The sequence below is a fragment of the Hemitrygon akajei genome, chromosome 17 (assembly GCF_048418815.1).
Source record: "Hemitrygon akajei chromosome 17, sHemAka1.3, whole genome shotgun sequence".
In the NCBI taxonomy this organism is placed as follows: Eukaryota; Metazoa; Chordata; class Chondrichthyes; order Myliobatiformes; family Dasyatidae; genus Hemitrygon; species Hemitrygon akajei.
Window position 1 is genome coordinate 89,924,823 of NC_133140.1, and position 18,737 is coordinate 89,943,559.

The window sequence follows — 18,737 nt, forward strand, 5'->3', positions numbered from 1 at the left end:
CACTCTCACCACTCTCTGCATAAAAAACTTATCCTTGACATTTCCTCTGTATCTACTTCCAAGCACCTTAAACCTGTGCCCTCTCGTGCTAGTCATTTCAACCCTGGGAAAAAGCCTCTGACTATCCACACAATCAATGCCTCTCATCTTGTACACCTCTATCAGGTCACCTCTCATCCTCTGTCACTCCAAGGAGAAAAGGCCAAGTTTACTCAACCTATTCTCATAAGGCATGCTCCCCAATCCAGGCAACATCCTTGTAAATCTCCTCTGCACCCTTTCTATAGTTTCTACATCCTTCCTGTAGTGAGGCAACCAGAATTGAGCACAGTACTCCAAGTGGGGTCTGACTAGGGTCCTATATAGCTGTAACATTACCTTGCGGCTCCTAAACTGTCTCACGGTTGATAAAGGCCAGTGCACCGTATGCCGCCTTAACCACAGAGTCAACCTGTGTAGCAACTTCGAGTGACCTATAGACTCGGACCCCAAGATCCCTCTGATCCTCCACACTGTCAAAAGTCTTGCCATTAATGCTATATTCTGCCATCATATTTGACTTACCAAAATGAGCCACTCACACTTACCTGGGTTGAATGCCATCTGCCACTTCTCAGTCCAGTTTTGTATCTTATCTGTAATGTCTGACAGCCCTCCATACTATCCACAACACCCCCAACCTTTGTGTCATCAGCAAATTTACTCACGCATCCCTCCACTTCCTCATCCAGGTCATTTATAAAAATGAAGAGTAAGGGTCCCAGAACAGATACTTGAGGCACACCACTGGTCACCGACCTCCATGCAGAATATGACCTGTCTACAACCACTTTTTGCCTTCTGTGGGCAAGCCAGTTCTGGATCCACAAAACAATGTCCCCTTGGATCCCATGCCTCCTTACTTTCTCAATAAGCCTTGCATGGAGTACCTTGTCAAATGTCTTGCTGAAATCCATATACACTACCTTCATCAATGTGTTTAGTCACATCCTCAAAAATTCAATTAGTTTTAAGATTAGGTTTTTCTTGATGTGGATCTTGGAGGATGAACAGAAATCTGATGAATGTACATGAACAGCCTGCCTGCACAGTTGTTTCTGCACCACTGCAGGCCTGTTATAAATACAATTAAAAATGATATTAAAATCTTTTTATTACACAGGTACAGAATAAGTAGAGACATACTTGCTCCAATGTTACAATCATAGCTGAATACAGTAGAACAGTACTGAGAGCCCAAGTTGGGGGGAAGAGCATGCACTAGAATGGCTACAGAACTTGGGAATGGCGGGGAAAAGCAAAACTCTTCATCTTCTGTACTGTGAATGTTCAATATAATAGATTCATCCACTCTGAGGAGATACTGGTGTCATTCCCAAAGGATATAATGAACACACATACTTGCTCAGAGGTACACTCCTATAATTTCAACTTTGTTAGTTCTACCAATGCTCTCATTTCTGCTGTTCACCACCCTCAACCAAACAGCAGCAGTTGAAGAGGAAGGCACGCACAAGACTAAAGCTGACTGAACACAGAGCAGATGAACTAGAATTGTGGGCCAGGCCAGTTGAACCCTTACCTGGTGAGTGTTACCTTTCTCAGGAGGTCCTGAGCAACATTGGACGACTACAATAACAGCCGGTAGGTTTAGTCTCTGATCTATTATTAATAGCTCTGGTCACTGGAACAGTGCTTTCATGAGGGAGGCAAGGATGCCCTGGAATTCTGCCGCAGAAAGGGTGGGGCAGTGAGGTTGCGGAAGGAAATAGATCTTATAAAGTGCTATTTTTGGCCGACTAGAGGTGGTTTTACTGCTTGAGCTGTGGGTCTCCCTTTGCTGGAAAGTGATCTGATTACAGTACAGGTAAATCGACTTGTTTTAGCATTTCTCATCACAATTTTTGGGCAGCAGATAAAAGAGACTGCAGGCCAGAGAGGATGCAAGGTCAAGCTCAACATTAGCTGTGTGAAGATGAACGTGGGAGGTCAGCATCAATTCCCTTTGATTCAGGAGGCATTTTCCACTCTGTACTACCCTTCCTACAAGACATAAGAGCAGAATTAGGCCATTCAGCCCATCAATTACGCTCCAGATCACAGCTCAACACGTTTATTTCTCTACACAAGAGTGAGAAAAACATAGTGCTTGGGGCAATCTGGAGCAAAGGGGACATGCTAGTGTAAGAATGGGGGCCATCTGGTCTCCAGCTCTTAAGTGTTGCCACCTTCAGTAATTAGATGGATTGTTGGGTATTCATTGCCTCCACTTGAGAGTTTTACAGTACATCTACTCCTCTTTACCCAAGGGTGTGTGGTTGGGTTAGGGCGAGGTGAATCAGCTACGTGATTACCCAGGACACCACTCAAACGCCCTTGAGCAAGGCCCATTCTGTAACCTTGTACTTAAGGATGATAGATCATATTCTGAGCCAGTAAACCTGGAGACAACGCCTGTGGCTTTGTGCAGTAATTAGTAAGCTTTAGGGTGGAAGGGGGATTCTGGAAAAAAGAGTGGGTGATTATAAAATCTGGAAACAGAAAATGGGCCACAATTAAAATCAAGACTATGAATATATTATCTTTTAAGATATTTATAAAAAATAAACCTTATCCTTATCACACGATAAATAAAGTAAGCTTCCTGCCCCTCTGGAGCAGTGCAATCAGTAATGGAAAACAATACACCTTGTGCTCAACACAATAGCCACAGTGGCTGATAGATGTCCACACACACACGGCACATTCACAGGGCAGCAAGCAGCGTGTGAGGGACGTGGCCCACATGACGAGCAGTACTGTACTCTGCTATGGAAGAGTAAAGTTCAGGATGGGAGCAAAAAGGCCTTTTTTTGAACCATCAGCATTATCCAGAGGCTGCTGTTATACCCAGCTATTCACTTTCCTTGTATCAGTGCGTGAGAGAGAAAAACCACTAGACCTGTAGTAATAGAGATGGTGCTTTGGAAACTCATGGCGATCCCATAATGAAAATCAACAGGAGAGCAGCCCTCGGCTTGACTTTGCAACATGGTACAGCCCATCATAGCAGCAGATCAAAGTGAAGTGGTCATGTGTTCAAATCCAGCACCTGGGGAGAAACAGTGCTGCTGCTCAAAGAGAATGACCTATTCAAGGAAAATAATGCTCAGTGGAAACACCACGGATGGCTGATGCTGGAGGAACTCTGGTTCCTGGGGGCAGAGGGTGGTTGATGATGTGGGTCAGGAATGACCATTTTGTAGTTTGGTCTTGTTACTGAAGCTTTGGCCTGTTTCTGTGATAAGTTAAAACTGAACAGTTAAAAGGTAATAACTATCTTTGAAGCATATTTTTGGAGTCAGAAGGTGATTTGGCTTTCAATTCCAGGGGGCAGCATCTGTAGTCCCTTTACTGTTGCCATGGAGAGGAAATAGCGAGGACTCAGATAGAAAATGGTGTAGTGATGTACAATTTGGAGAGAACATGGAGAAATGGGCAGGAAGTTTTTAGTTCATTTCATGTATGAAAGTAAAATGGTCATCATTGAAGAAATAATTGAACATCACAGAGGATCACTGGAGCAAGGGTATTGTATATGAAGATGCTTTCAAGGAATCAATCTCCACCAAAAACAAGAGAGATGAAGGGAGGTAGAGAAAGGATTGCAGCAAGTCAAACATTCATTCATGCTTAAAAAATATTGTAAAAATTAACCATTTTCATTCATGAATAGCTTTCCTCATCGTATTCAGGGCGATGAGGCCACTGAGAGTGGGTGCTTCGCATGTAGTTCTTTTACCCAACACTTTGCGTCCTTTGGATTATTTCACAATCGCAAGTCTAACCAGTATAAATCTGTAATTCCACAAAAGACAGGAGCCAGTCTGGAAACAGCCGTCTAGAAGACTGGCACCTTTGCTGTAGGAGCACCATGGCTGAGGGACCAACACTTCCTCAGTAAGTCTGCTTTGTGAGTGACTTCGGCAGTGCAACACTTTTTGGGGTGTGTAGAGCTTTTGCATTTACACTGGAGCTGAGGTGCATCTGGTACCTTCTTGGCTGGCTAGCAAGGTAGTATGGAGAGTGCTTCTTCATGTCCAAATGTGAACAATGTGTCTTGAATTGATCTGGTACCTCATAGCTGTGTTTAATGGTAATGATAAGTGTATGTTGATCAAATATGAATGTCTAGCTCTCCAGAATGTTAGCATGAGGCTGGGATCCAGAGGCAAGGGAGTAGGGGTAGGTGTACATGAGAAGAGGAGTACTGATTTGAGGGCATGAAGGATTGGGGAAATCCAAGAGCAAGATATAATGGGGAGAGGGGTATCAAAAGGAAGAGAAGTAAAGCAAATGGGTTTACAAGGGGAAGAAAGGTAATTGGAGCCAGTGGGAAGCAATGTTGGGGGTGTGGGGATCACAAAGAAAGAAAGATGCAAAATTTGAGTATGACAAATTGGGGGGGGGGGGTTCCAAAGGAAGAATTTAAAAGGGTAATTGATCAGTTGGTTGGTGGGAGAAGAAAGAGTTTGGTAGTCTGGTATGTGAGCCGTATCCAAGTGAGTATTTTTGGAATTTTTAAAGCAGCATATATCTCTTTTCCAAGTTAGAAATTTTCCTCATTCTCACCAAATGTGGGATATTGCTGAATATCAAGGAGTCCTTGTCCAAACATTTCATTACAGGCTGGGGTCCAGAGAAATATCTCCAGAGAGCCGTGACACTGCTGTAGAGGGATCGTTTAGTAAAACGACCAACGATGAATTTAAAAAACAAATGGATTTCTTTGTTTCGTTTAGGTAGACTGAGGTTGTTGAAATTCTCAGGGTTAACAAGCGAAGAGATGTTCTTCAGAGGTCAGTTCAATGAAATCGTCAGCTAGTTGAGAAGTTGCAATGTTGATCAGTGGGAGGCAGTTTCGACTGGAATCTTGGTGGATGGAGAGACACAGTGAGAGGTAATGACAGATCCAGTGTCGCCAAGACATTCAGACCCAGCATTGGTAATATCTGGCCGGAGCAGCCTTCCGGAGGTGGCAGAGGATGAGCTAGTGGCTGTGCTAGAGGACTGTGGGCCCTGGCCATTCAGCCCACACACATGGTGATGCTTCTCCCAATCCTTGTGCTGACAGAAGGAGCCGCAGTAACGGGCTGTGTTGCAGCCACTGCAGGTTTCACTGGCTTTCCGGCCACAATTCCAGCAACTCTGAAAAACACCATTTCCAACCATCACTGATTAAATACAAAGCAGGTCACTTTTAACTCCTTGATTGCAGCTATTACTCAAGTAGACCATAGAACACAGATATAGGAGCAGAATTAGGCCATTTGGCCCATCATGGTTGATCCATTGCCCTCTCAGAGCCCGCCTTCCTTACCAGCTTATTAAGACGTGAGGCGTCCCTCTTCTTAATGCTTCCTCCCCAACACGCCACCACAAAGAAGAGGGCGCTCTCCACAACTGACCTATAGAACATCTTCAGCATCTCACTACAGACATTGAATGACGCCAACCTTCTAAGGAAGTACAGTTGACTCTGTGCCTTCCTGCACAAGGCATCTGTGTTGGCAGTCCAGTCTAGCTTCTCGTCTAACTGTACTCCCAGATATTTGTAGGTCTTAACCTGCTCCACACATTCTCCATTAATGATCACTGGCTCCATATGAGGCCTAGATCTCCTAAAGTCCACCACCATCTCCTTGGTCTTGGTGATATTGAGACGCAGGTAATTTGAGTTGCACCATATCACAAAGTCCTGTATCAGTTTCCTATACTCCTCCTCCTGTCCATTCCTGACACACCCCACTATGGCCGTGTCATCAGCGAACTTCTGCACATGGCAGGACTCCTGCCTTCTCTCTGTAACCTTTCATGCCCTGTTTAATCAAGAATCTATCAATCTCTGTCTCAAATGTACCCAGTGACTTGATCTCCACAGCCACTTGTGGCAATGAATTCCAAAGATTCACCACCCTCTGAGTAAATAAATTCCTCATCTCTGTTCTAAATGGACATCTCTGTATTCTGAGACTGTGTCCTCTGGACCTAAACTCTCCCACTATAGTTACATCCTTTCCACATCCATTCTATTAAAGTCTTTCAAAATCTGATAGGAATGAGATTCTGCTCCCCCCCCCCCCCCCCACATTCTTCTGAATTCTAGTGGGCAGAGGCCCAGAGCCATCAATCGGTCTTCAAATGGTAAACCTTTCCTTCCTGGAATTATGCTTCTGAACCTTCTCCAATGTCAGCACTTTCTTTCTTAGATAAGGGGCCCAAAATTGCTCACAATAATCCAAGTAAGGCCTGAACAGTGCTTTATAAGGGCTCAACATTATATGCTTGTTTTTATATATTGTAGTCCTCTCAAAATGAATGCTAAGTCCTTCTGCAACCTCCCTGCTTCCTCAACACTACCTGCCCCTCCACCTATCTTCATATCATTCGCAAACTTGGACACAAAGCTATCAATTCTTATGTTACCCAATCATTGACAATAATGTAAAAAGTGTTTCCAACACAGATCCCTGTGGAACACCATTAGTTATGGCAGCCCAGGGGTGTAGTCCAAATGGCCCTGGGGTCTTAAGACCTCTCAATTTCCCAAGCACCTTCTCCCTAGTAATGGCAACTTCACTCATTTCTGTCCCGACACTTGAACTTCAGCATACCATTAATGTCTTTCACAATGGACACTGATGCAAAATACTTATTCAGTTTGTCTACCATTTCCTTGTCCCCCATTACTACCTCTCCAGCTTCCTTTTCCAGCAGTCTGATATCCACTCTCACTTCTCTTTTACTCTTTATATATCTGAAGAAACTTTTTGTATCCTCTTTCATATAATTGGCTAGCTTACATTTATATTCCATCTTTTGCCTCTTTTTGACTTTTTGTTGCCTTCTGTTTGTTTTTAAAAGCTTCACCGTTCTCTAGCTTCCCACTATTTTTTTGCTCTTATATATCCTCTCTTTGCATCATCATGTTTATAATACTACTTTGTTATTTATCTATCCTGCACCTTCCAAATTGCTCCCAATAATTCCAATTTTTTTTTGTCCTCTGCCATCATCCCTGCTAGTGTCCCCTTCCAATCAATTTTGGTCAGCTCCTCTCACATGCCTCTGTAATTCCCTGTAGTCCAGTGTAATACTGATACATCTGACTTTAGCTTCCCCCTCTCAAATTGTAGGGTGAATTCTATCACATTGTGATCACTGGACCCGAAGTGTTCCTTTGCCATAAGCTCTTTAATTAAATCCAGTTCATTGCACAACACCCAATCCAGAATAGCTAATCCGCTAGTGGGCTCAACTATAAGCTGTTCTAAAAAGCCACCGTGTAGGCATTCTACAAATTCCCCCTCTTGGGTCCAGCACCAACCTGAATTTCCCAAACTGCATATTGAAATCCCTCATAACTATAGTAACATTGCCCTTTTGACATGCCTTTTCTATTTCCTGTCATAATTTGTAGTTCACATCTTTGCTACCATTCAGAGGTCTGTATATAACTCCCATCAGGGTTTTCTTTTTACCCTTGCAGTTTCCTAACTCTACCCACAACTATTTTACATCTTCCGATTGTATGTCACCTCTTCCTGAGGATTTGTTTTCATGTTTTACCAACAGAGCCACGCCACCTCCTCTGAATACCTGCCTGTCCTTTTGATACAATCTCTATCCTTAGATGTTTACCGTTTTAGATACTATTGTAGGGGATGACCTCCCAGGGGAATTCCACGGAGACTGGTTTATTGGCATGCAGCATGGGTCTGTGGTGCAGAAGGGAAAGAGAGAGAAGTGATAGAGGGGAAGAGTGGTAGTGATAGGGGACTCAATAGTCAGAGGAACAGACAGGAGATTCTGCGGAAGTGAACGGGACACCTGAATGGTAAGTTGCCTCCCCGATGCCAGGGTCAGTGACATCGCAGATCAGGTTCACAGCATTTTGGAGGGGGAGGGAGAGCAGCCAGATGACTTGGTACATATTGGGGCCAATGACATAGGAAAGAAAAACAAAGAGGTCCTGAAGAGAGAATTTAGAGACCTGGGCAGAAAGCTGAGAAGCAGGACCTCCAGGGTAGTGACTTCTGGATTTCTACCTGTGCCATACGCCAGTGAGGATAGAAACAGAAAACTTACAGCACAATACAGGCCCTTTGGCCCACAAAGTTGTGCCGAACATGTCCCTACCTTAGAAATTACTGGGCTTACTAAGTTCTGTGTACCTATCCAAAAGTCTCTTAAAAGACCCAATGGTATCCACAAACAGGAAACAGGATGATTTGGCAGATAAATGCATGGCTGAGAATCTGGTGTTGGGAGCAGAGCTCTTGGATAATTGGGATCTCTTCCTGTAGAGGTACGACCTATAGAAAAGTGACGGGTTGCACCTGGACCCAAGGGGGAGCAATGTTTTCACAGGCAGGTTTATTGGAGCTGTTGAGGAGGCTTAAACTCATTTGGCAGAGGGGTTGGAACCAGAATGAAGGGACTCAGGATAGGATGGATGTCAAAAAGCAAAGGTAGGATGAAGTCAGACTATCTGAAAGGGCAGGCAGATGATAGGACAAAATTGTAGCCGGCAGGGTGAATATCAGAGCATTAGGGATACAGAATCAAAAAAGGGTATTCAAAGTGTGATACCTCAATGTACAGAGTATAAGAAATAAGGTGATTGTCTGATATGTTTGGCCATCACTGAATCATGGCTGAAGGATGGTTGTAGTTGGGAGCTGAATGTCCAAGGTCACACATTATATTGGAGGGATAGGAAGGTTGGCAGAGGGGGTGGTGTGGCTCTGCTGGTAAAGAACAGCATCAAATCATTCGAAAGATGTGAAAGATTGGTGGTTGATAGGCTCTTGATTATCAGGGTGTTAAAGGTTATGGGAAGATGGCAGGAGAATGGTGTTGATGTGGATAATAAATCAGCCATAATGGAATGGTGGAGCAGACCTGATGGGCCAAATAGCCTAATTCTAATGTCTTATGGTCTTCAATATTGCTCACCAATTCTGGATATGAACTTTACAGCCTCCCAACAAACAGTTTAAAAAAAAAAGTTTCATATGTTCTTTCAGATGAAAGTCTCCCATTTAATCTGATATCCTCTTAATTCTAAATCCCTTAATCAGTCTAAATACTAAAGTCTGACAATTGAACTGGAAACATCACATTTTTGTGTTTTGTGCACTTCAACACTGTCTGAAATACCTGCCTTTTGCAGCTGGGTAGAACTGATAACAAGAACAGCATTAGTGTTTGTTTGTTTATTAGCATACAGTGCAGAATAGGCACTTAAGTCCTGCTGCCCATTAACCCCCGATTTAATCCTAGCCTAATCACAAGATAATTTACAATGACTGTTTAACTTGCCACCCAGTACACCTTTGGAATGTGGGAAGCATCCGGGGAATCCTACGCGCTCTTGGGAGAGCGTACAACCTCCTTACAGGCAGTGGCGGGAATTGAACCTGAGTGTTGTGCTAACCACTACACTACCGTGTTCTAGAAACTGCAAGGTGTAGCCCAGTTTTCACGAACGGAACAGTTATAAACAAGGAGACACAGACACAAGCTAAAGGGATAGTAATTTAAAACTGGGTTATGTCAGAAAGTTCTTCTCTCAGAAGGCAGAGAATCTCTTGGTACAGAGGATGGGAGTGTGATGGATGCTGGTATGTTAGATTTACTTACGATAAAAATACATATTTGAAAGAGCAAGGAATTGAAAATTATGGAGACCTGGCACAGAAAAGGAATTATGGTTGGCAAAGATCAGGCATGATTATATTGAATAGTGGGGAGGGCTGAGTGGTCGAATGGCTTACTCTTGTTCCTATTTTCCTGTTCTTCCAGATCACTGTGATGGTAATCTGAATGCAGCACAGGTTAAACCCTTTATACCCTACCAAAAAAATGTTGAAATCCAGAAGTCTAACTTCTAGTCTTTATTTTCTATCTTCAGTCTATTAAATCGGCCCATTATCTTCACTTTGCTAACACAAACAGTAGGGTTCTGTTCATGGCTTCCTCTGATAGGACACCTAAAAAAACCTTAATTAGTGTTATGGATATTTTCAAACTCACCTAAGATAGCAGGCAGTGACTCTGTTTAAAACCCTGCTTGCCCATTCCCCTGGTTTTGGATATCAGAGTCAGGTTTATTATCACCAGCATGTGTCGTGAAATTTGTTAATGCAGCAGCAGTTCAGTGCAATACAAAATATAGAAGAAGAGAAAAATACTAATAAATACCATCTGTCACCCTTTCAGCCCAGAAACCTTTTTTCAGTGCCCAGATAGGAAGGCACACACATTCAAATGTAAAACCAGCGATGAATTCTGAACACAAATCAAACCCTTGGATGATGTTCTTCACAGTCACTCTGGCTGCACATGCATGTTGTGGGTGAGACTATGACAAGCCTCATTGTATTACAACAAATCCATTCTCGGTGCTGTAACCATGTACATTGTATTATATAAGCAAGAAAGAAAACAATAGAATTTCTCAATTATCTAATCCTGAAATTATTTTTGATAGAATTATGCCCTCAGAATGTATACTACTCAATGTAATTTCTGAAAGCAAAGCTCCTGGCCATATAGAAGTACATACATACTGTGCTACCAGGCTTATTTCTCCCAGCAGGAAGCTAGACACATTTACTCTGACCAACCCCAAAAACCATGTCACAGCATTACCTATATCTGGAAATCCCTCACAGGTACACAGATCCCTGCCCCGAACACAAGTAAAGTCCAGGAGGTTAGCCACAGACAGGAATCGTAATTCAAAGAATTGCCCTCTGCACTGTGCTTGTAGCAGCTCACCAGAGGCATGCCAATGCCCATTGATACTAATTCCATTTACTAGAAGTTAGTCCATAGCCCACTAGCAATTCGAAGTGCCTATCCAGATACTATTTAAATAATATGGGAGCACTTGCCTTGATCACCCTCTCAGGCAGTGTTTTCAAGACTGCAAACACTCTGGCTGAAAACAATTTTCTCAGATTTCCTCTAACCCTTTCACTCTTCCTCTCCCCTGGGCCTCTGGTCTTACACACCTCTGCCATGAGGAGAAGCTTCTTTCTGTCTACTCGATTTATGCCTCACAATGTTGTAAAGCTCCAAGGAAACAAAGCTAGCCTGTCACAGGCATATAGACATGTGGAAATTATAGACCAGTGGGTCTTACTTCAGTGGTGGGCAAGTTGTTGGGGAAGATGCTGAGAAGCAGGATTTATGAGCATTTGGAGAGACATAATCTGATTAGGGATAGTCAGCATGGCTTTGTCAAGGGCAGGTTGTGCCTTATGAACCTCATTGAATTCTTTGAGGATGTAACAAGACACATTGATGAAGGTAGAGCAGTGGTTGTAGTGTATATGGATTTCAGTAAGGCATTTGATAAGGTTCCCCATGCAAGGCTCCTTCAGAAAGTAATGAGGCATGGGATCCAAGGAGACCTTCTTTGTGGATCCAGAGTTGGCTTGCCCACAGAATGCAAAGGGTGGTTGTAGATGGTTCATATTCTGCTTGGAGGACAGTGACCAGTGGTGTTCTGCAGGGATCTGTTCTGGGACACCCCCCCCCCCCCCACCACATGATTTTTATAAATAACCCGGATTAGGAAGTAGAAGGGTGGGTTAGTAAGTTTGCTGATAACACAAAAGTTGGGGGTGTTGTGGATAGTCTAGAGGGTTTGTCAGAGGTTGCAGCAGGACATCAATAGGATGCAGAACTGGGCTGAGAAGTGGCAGATGGAGTTCAACCCAGATAAGTGTAAAATGTTTCATTGGAGACAACACACTGGACTTGGTTTATACCAACACCCCACAGGCATACAAAGCAGCCCCCCGCCCCCATCTTGGCCACTCTGACCACATATCTGTCATGTTAACACCAGCATATAAACCACTGCTTAAACATGTGAGATCACAGAAAAGACAGATATGGGTCTGGCCAAAAGGAGCAGCCTCAGCACTACAAGACTGTTTTTTTGACAGACTGGGACATATTCAAAACAGCAGCTTCCTACGATGACCATATAGACATTGAGGAGTATGCGGAGGCGGTAATCAGCTACATAGCCAAATGCACGGAGGATGTCACTGTGATGAAAACCTTCACCGCACGTGGTTATAAAAAGCCATGGATGACAACAGAGGTGCGTTCGCTACTGAAGGCCCGTGACACAGCCTACAGATCGGGGGACAGGAGTGTGCTTCGCTCAGCCAGGTCTGCACTTTCACTAGGGATCAGGAAAGTGAAAAGAGCCTACGTGGGCAAAATACATGGACGCTTCTGTGACACAGGTGACACCAGACGGATGTGGCAGGGAATTAAAGCTCTGACAGACTACAAGATCAGGCAGAAAACTGATGACAGTGACACCTCTCTTCCTAACAGGCTTAACAAATTCTTTGCATGCTTCGAAGCATCAAACACTACAGCAAGGGGGAGAGCCAGTCCCTTCTTACCATCTGACCAGTCGGCTCCAATCATTGATTCAGAGCAAACGCGGAGTACCCTTGCCAGGGTTAACCCACGAAAAGCGGGAGGTCCCGACAACATCCCTGTATGTGTGCTCAAGGAATGTGCTGATGTATTAGCAGATGTCCTGACAGACATTTTCACCATCTCCCTTAGTCAAGCCATTGCCCCCAGATGCTTCAAAACCTCCACAATCCACTCTCTCTTTAACTGACATGTGGCTGTTGTGTTTTACTATTTATTGTTATGTTTATTATTTAGTGTTGCATTTGTTATGTTATGATTGCACTGCTCCTGGGAAACGCTGTCTCATTCTGCCCTGCAGAGCTGATGTACGGTTAGAATGACAATACAAGTTTTGAATCTTGAATTTCAGTAGGTCAAATTTGAAGACAGAATATAATATTAATGGTAAGACACTTGGCAGTGTGGAGGATCATTGAGATCTTGGGGCCTGTGTCCATAGGACACTCAAAGCTGCTGCCCAGGTTGACAATGTTGTTAAGAAGGCATATGGTGTATTGGCATTCATGAACTGTGGTTGAGATCAAGAGCCATGAGGAAATGTTACAGCTATACAAGATCTTGGTCAGACCCCACTTGGAGTACAGTGCTTAGTTTTGGTCACCTCACTACAGGAAGGATGTGGATTCTATAGAGAGGGTGCAGAGGAGATTTACAAGGATGTTGGCTGGATTAGGGAGCATACCTTATGAGAATAGGTTGAGTGAACTCGGCCTTTTCTCCTTGGAGCGACGGAGGATGAGAGGTGACCTGATAGAGGTGTATAAGATGATGAGAGGTACTGATCGTGTGTATAGCCAGAGGCTTTTCCCCAGGGCTGAAATGGCTAACACGAGGGGGTTTGGAAGTAGGTACAAGGGGGATGTCAGAGGTAAGTTTTGCACACAGAGTGGTGGGTGTATGGATTTTTTCCCCATCATTTGAAGTAGTGAGTGAGAGAGCGATGTTTTGGTAGGGAAATTCTAGGCAGCTTCTAGAGTAGTTTACGTGGTCGGCACAACATTGTGGACCGAAGGACCTTTAATGTGCTGTAGATTTTCTATGTTTTTCTATGTTCTATAAATATTCCACCTTAGGTAACGTTACTGCAAAGCTGTGATTTCAACGCACTTGGGTCAGATAGGTTTTCATCGCATTGAAATTGTGCAGCTTATCATACGAACGCTGTTTTTCTACTTGTATCTTTTCCACTGGCCCAGCACTTTCTCCAGAATAGTCCACTAATGTCTTCTTGCTTGTCTGCACAGGAGTATCCTGCCCACATACATTCTTTTAACAGCTCTCCCACTTCACCCCTTTTGTTCTTGTTATCCCATGTTACACTTTGTTGAAGTTACTAATGGACCATACCCAGAACTGGCCACTCACTCACATTCAGAACAACCTACTACCCGGGGTCAAACTCACAGTAAGTCTCCAATAATCCAGACACTTGGTGCCAGTCTAACAGGTTTTTTAGATTATTGGATGTTAATAAACACGTTTATTTCACTATTTTTACATGTTACACAGTAGTATAATTCATTTTGTGACCAACCAGCTGCATTTAAAGGGAGCTTGAAATATACAAACACCCTGGACCCTGGCTCTGGGTACAGTCAGGAAGTCCTAGTTGGGCCGCATCTGGAATATTGCATTCAATTCTGCTAACTTTAAACTTTAAACTAGAATGGTTGGGGGGGGGGTGGGAATCAATTTGAAGAGACTAGGGAAGAGGAGGTTAGTTCACAAATAGAGAAAGCTAGTAGACAATGTGTGAGGGAGAATAGGCAGGTGATAGAGAAGGGGAGCGCTCAGACTGAAGATGTAGGGGAAAAGGAAGAAAAAAATAAAGTTGTTTGCATCGTTAGGGATAAACAGAGAGGAAGAGGTGGAGAGTTTCTTAAATGCATCTATTTTAATGATAGGAACATTGTAAGAAAGGTGGATGAGCTTAGAGCATGGATTAATACCTGGAGATATGATGTTGTAGCTATTAGTGAAACATGGTTGCAGGAGAGGTGTGATTGGCAACTAAATATTCCTGGATTTCGTTGCTTCAGGTGTGATAGAATCGGAGGGGCAAGAAGAGGAGGTGTTGCATTACTTGTCCGAGAAAATATTACAGCGATGCTGTAATTAGAGATTAGAGGGCTCATCTAGGGAGGCTATTTGGGTGGAATTGAGGAATGGGAAAGGTGTAGTAACACTTATAGGGGTGTATTATAGACCACCTAATGGGGAGCGAGAATTGGAGGAGCAAATTTGTAAGGAGATAGCAGATATTTGTAGTAAGCACAAGCTTGTGATTGTGGGAGATTTTCCACACATAGACTGGGAAGCCCATTCTGTAAAAGGGCTGGATGGTTTGGAGTTTGTAAAATGTGTGCAAGATAGTTTTTTGCAGCAATACATAGAGGTACTGACTAGAGAAGGGGCAGTGTTGGATCTCCTGTTAGGGAATGGAATAGGTCAGGTGACGGATGTATGTGTTGGGGAGCACTTCGGGTCTAGTGATCACAATGCCATTAGTTTCAATATAATTATGGAGAAGGATAGGACTGGATCCAGGGTTAAGATTTTTGATTGGAGAAAGGCTAACTTGGAGGAGATGCGAAAGGACTTAGAAGGAGTGGATTGGGACAATTTGTTTTATGGGAAGGATGTAATGGAGAAATGGAGGTCATTTAAAGGTGAAATTTTGAGGGTACAGAATCTTTATATTCCTGTTAGGTTGAAAGGAAAGATTAAAAGTTTGAGAGCGCCATGGTTTTCAAGGGATATTGGAAACTTGGTTCGGAAAAAGAGGGAGATCTATAATAAATATAGGCAGCATGGAGTAAATGAGGTGCTTGAGGAATATAAAGAATGTAAAAAGAATCTTAAGAAAGAAATTAGAAAAGCTAAAAGAAGATACGGGGTTGCTTTGGCTAGTAAGGTGAAAATAAATCCGAAGGGTTTCTCCAGTTATATTAATAGCAAAAGGATAGTGAGGGATAAAATTGGTCCCTTAGAGAATCAGAGTGGACAGCTATGTGTGGAGCCGAAAGAGACGGGGGAGATTTTGAACAATTTCTTTTCTTTGGTATTCACTAAGGAGAAGGATATTGAATTATGTAAGGTAAGGGAACCATGTAGGGAAGTTATGGAAACTATGACAATTAAAGAGGAGGAAGTACTGGCACTTTTAAGGAATATAAAAGTGGATAAATCTCCGGGTCCTGACAGGATATTCCCTAGGACCTTGAGGGAAGTTAGTGTAGAAATAGCAGGGGCTCTGACAGAAATATTTCAAATGTCATTAGAAACGGGGATGGTGTCGGAGGATTGGAGTATTGCTCATGTGGTTCCACTGTTTAAAAAGGGTTCTAAGAGTAAACCTAGCAATTATAGGCCTGTCAGTTTGACGTCAGTGGTGGGTAAATTAATGGAAAGTATTCTTAGAGATGGTATATATAATTATCTGGATAGACAGGGTCTGATTAGGAACAGTCAGCATGGATTTGTGCATGGAAGGTCATGTTTGACAAATCTTATTGAATTTTTTGAAGAGGTTATTAGGAAAGTTGATGAGGGTAAAGCAGTGGATGTTGTCTATATGGACTTCAGTAAGGCCTTTGACAAGGTTCCGCACGGAAGGTTAGTTAGGAAGGTTGAATCATTAGGTATTAATATTGAAGTAGTAAAATGGATTCAACAGTGGCTGGATGGGAGATGCCAGAGAGTAGTGGTGGATAACTGTCAGGTTGGAGGCTGGTGACTAGTGGTGTGCCTCAGGGATTTGTACTGGGTACAATATTATTTGTTATATACATTAATGATCTGGATGATGGGGTGGTAAGTTGGATTAGTAAGTATGCAGATAATGGTAAGGTAGGAGGCGCTGTGGATAATGAAGTAGGTTTTCAAAGCTTGCAGAGTGATTTAGGCCAGTTAGAAGAGTGGGCTGAATGATGACAGATGGAGTTTAATGCTGGTAAGTGTGAGGTGCTACATTTTGGTAGGAATAATCCAAATAGTACATACATCATAAATGGTAGGGCATTGAAGAATGCAGTAGAACAGAGTGATCTAGGAATAATGGTGCATAGTTCCATGAAGGTGGAATCTCATGTGGATAGGGTGGTGAAGAAGGCTTTTGGTATGCTGGCCTTTATAAATCAGAGCATTGCGTATAGGAGTTGGGATGTAATGTTAAAATTGTACAAGGCATTGGTAAGGCCGAATTTGGAGTATTGTGTACAGTTCTGGTCACCGAATTATAGGAAAGATGTCAACAAAATAGAGAGAGTACAGAGAAGATTTACTAGAATGTTACCTGGGTTTCAGCACCTGTTACAGGGAAAGGCTGAACGTTAGGTCTTTATTCTTTGGAGCGTAGGAGGTTGAGGGGAGACTTGATAGAGGTATTTAAAATAATGAGGGGGATAGATAGAGTTGACATGGATAGGGTTTTTCCATTGAGAGTAGGGGAGATTCAAACAAGAGGACATGATTTGACAGTTAGGGGGCAAAAGTTTAAGGGTAACACGAGGGGGAATTTCTTTACTCAGAGAGTGGTAGCTGTGTGGAATGAGCTTCCAGTAGAAGTGGTAGAGGCAGGTTCAGTTGTGTCATTTAAAGTAAAATTGGATAGGTATATGGACAGGAAAGGAATGGAGGGTTATGGGCTGAGTGCGGGCCAGTGGGACTGGGTGAGAGTAAGCGATTGGCATGGACTAGAAGGGCCGAGATGGCCTGTTTCCGTGTTGTAATTGTTATATGGTTATATAACCCCATTGCGGAAATGACATTGAGGCTCCTGAAGAGGTTTAACAGGATGGTAGCTGGATTAGAGGGCATGTGCGACAAGGAGAGGTTATAAGTGTGTGCTATAAGCAGTGTCTCCACTTCCTGGGGAGATTGACGTGAGCAGCCCCCCCCCCCCACCCCGACAAATTTAACAGGAGCACCATCAAGAATGTCCTGACCAGCTGAATCACCGTCTGAGACGGGAATTGCAAAGCATCTGACTAAAAGTCCCTACAAAGGGATGCAATGACTACCGAGAGGATCGTCATGGTCTCTCTCCCACCCATTTGAGATTTTTTTTTCATTATTTGAAGTAGTGAGTGAGAACGATATTTTGCAGAGCAGGAGCCATTTGAAAACTACAAGTCTGGTCAGGAGTGACTACTAGTTGAGCCAATAAAGAGAAGGGAGGTGTAAGTAGAGTGACCGTTGTGTACATAGCTAGTACGCTGAAAATAGGCCCAGAGTTAATGATATGTTTCTTGTGTGAGATGTGGGAACTTTGGGAGACATCCAGTTTCCCTGCTAACTACATCTGCACAAAGTGCACTGAGCTGCAGCTCCTGAGAGAATGTGTTAAGGAACTGGAGCTGCAGCTTGATGACCTTTGGCTCATACAGAAGAATTAAGAGGTAATAAGATAGGTGCTACAGGGAGGTGGTCACCCCCTAAGTTGCAGGAGGCAACCTGGGTGACTGTCGGGAGAGGGAAAGGAAATGGGCAGCCAGTACAGAATACCCCTGTGGCTGTTCCCTCAATAACCCACTTTGGATACTGTTGGGCAGTGGGGGGGGGGGGGGTTGGGAACATATCAGGGGGAAGTCCCAGTGTCTGGGTATCTGGCATGGAGTCTGGCTCTGTGGGTCAGAAAGGAAGGGGGAAGAAGAGGATTGAAGGTGTGTGGAGGATTTTGGCTAACTGGTGTTGGATAAATACTTTAGTGAGAGCATAGAGTTGTGTGTCTGTATTGCTTAATGCCTGGATCAGCAGAAAATCGTGGAACTGCACTCTGCCCCACTGCTCTAGTATTAAATTAGGTGGTGTTCCCTGTTAGCTTCTGCTTTAGACATAAGATTATGTGGTGTTGATCTCTTGCTTGCAGCTGTATACCACGAGGCTACGTGAATTGAACAAACCATACCCGTTAGAATTAATAATAAAGGGGGTGTGTGTCCTGATTGCAGACTGAGTTGTCTTCCAGAGGGATGCCTCTCCGTGTCATGTAAATAAAGAATCTCCTAACAAATACCTGGGTCTGAATCTTGTGGGGTAAAGAAAATTCCCGAACAAGGAGATAAAGGATTCCATAATTAGAGAAGCAGACAGCAAATTCTGTGGATGTGAAAGAGAGACCTGGATGGTATGTTGCCTCCCAGATGCCAGGGATTTCTCGGATTGGGTCCATTGCATTCTAAAGGGGAGGGTAAACAGCCAGAAGTCATGGTACGTATTGC

The 18,737-nt window shown here is 43.4% G+C and overlaps 1 protein-coding gene across 6 annotated transcripts in view; it reads right to left on the bottom strand.

Annotated features, from left to right (window-relative positions):
* Window positions 1-1,135: 1,135 nt before the first annotated feature.
* Window positions 1,136-18,737, bottom strand: part of cbfa2t3 (CBFA2/RUNX1 partner transcriptional co-repressor 3) — a 220,928-nt gene continuing 203,326 nt past the window's right edge. For all 6 annotated transcript variants that reach the window (XM_073070522.1, XM_073070525.1, XM_073070519.1 and 3 more), the window contains one exon: window positions 1,136-5,187. In XM_073070522.1, the coding sequence (XP_072926623.1) occupies window positions 4,885-5,187 (303 nt within the window). In that variant the 3' untranslated portion in view covers window positions 1,136-4,884. The remainder of the gene's footprint in view (window positions 5,188-18,737) is intronic.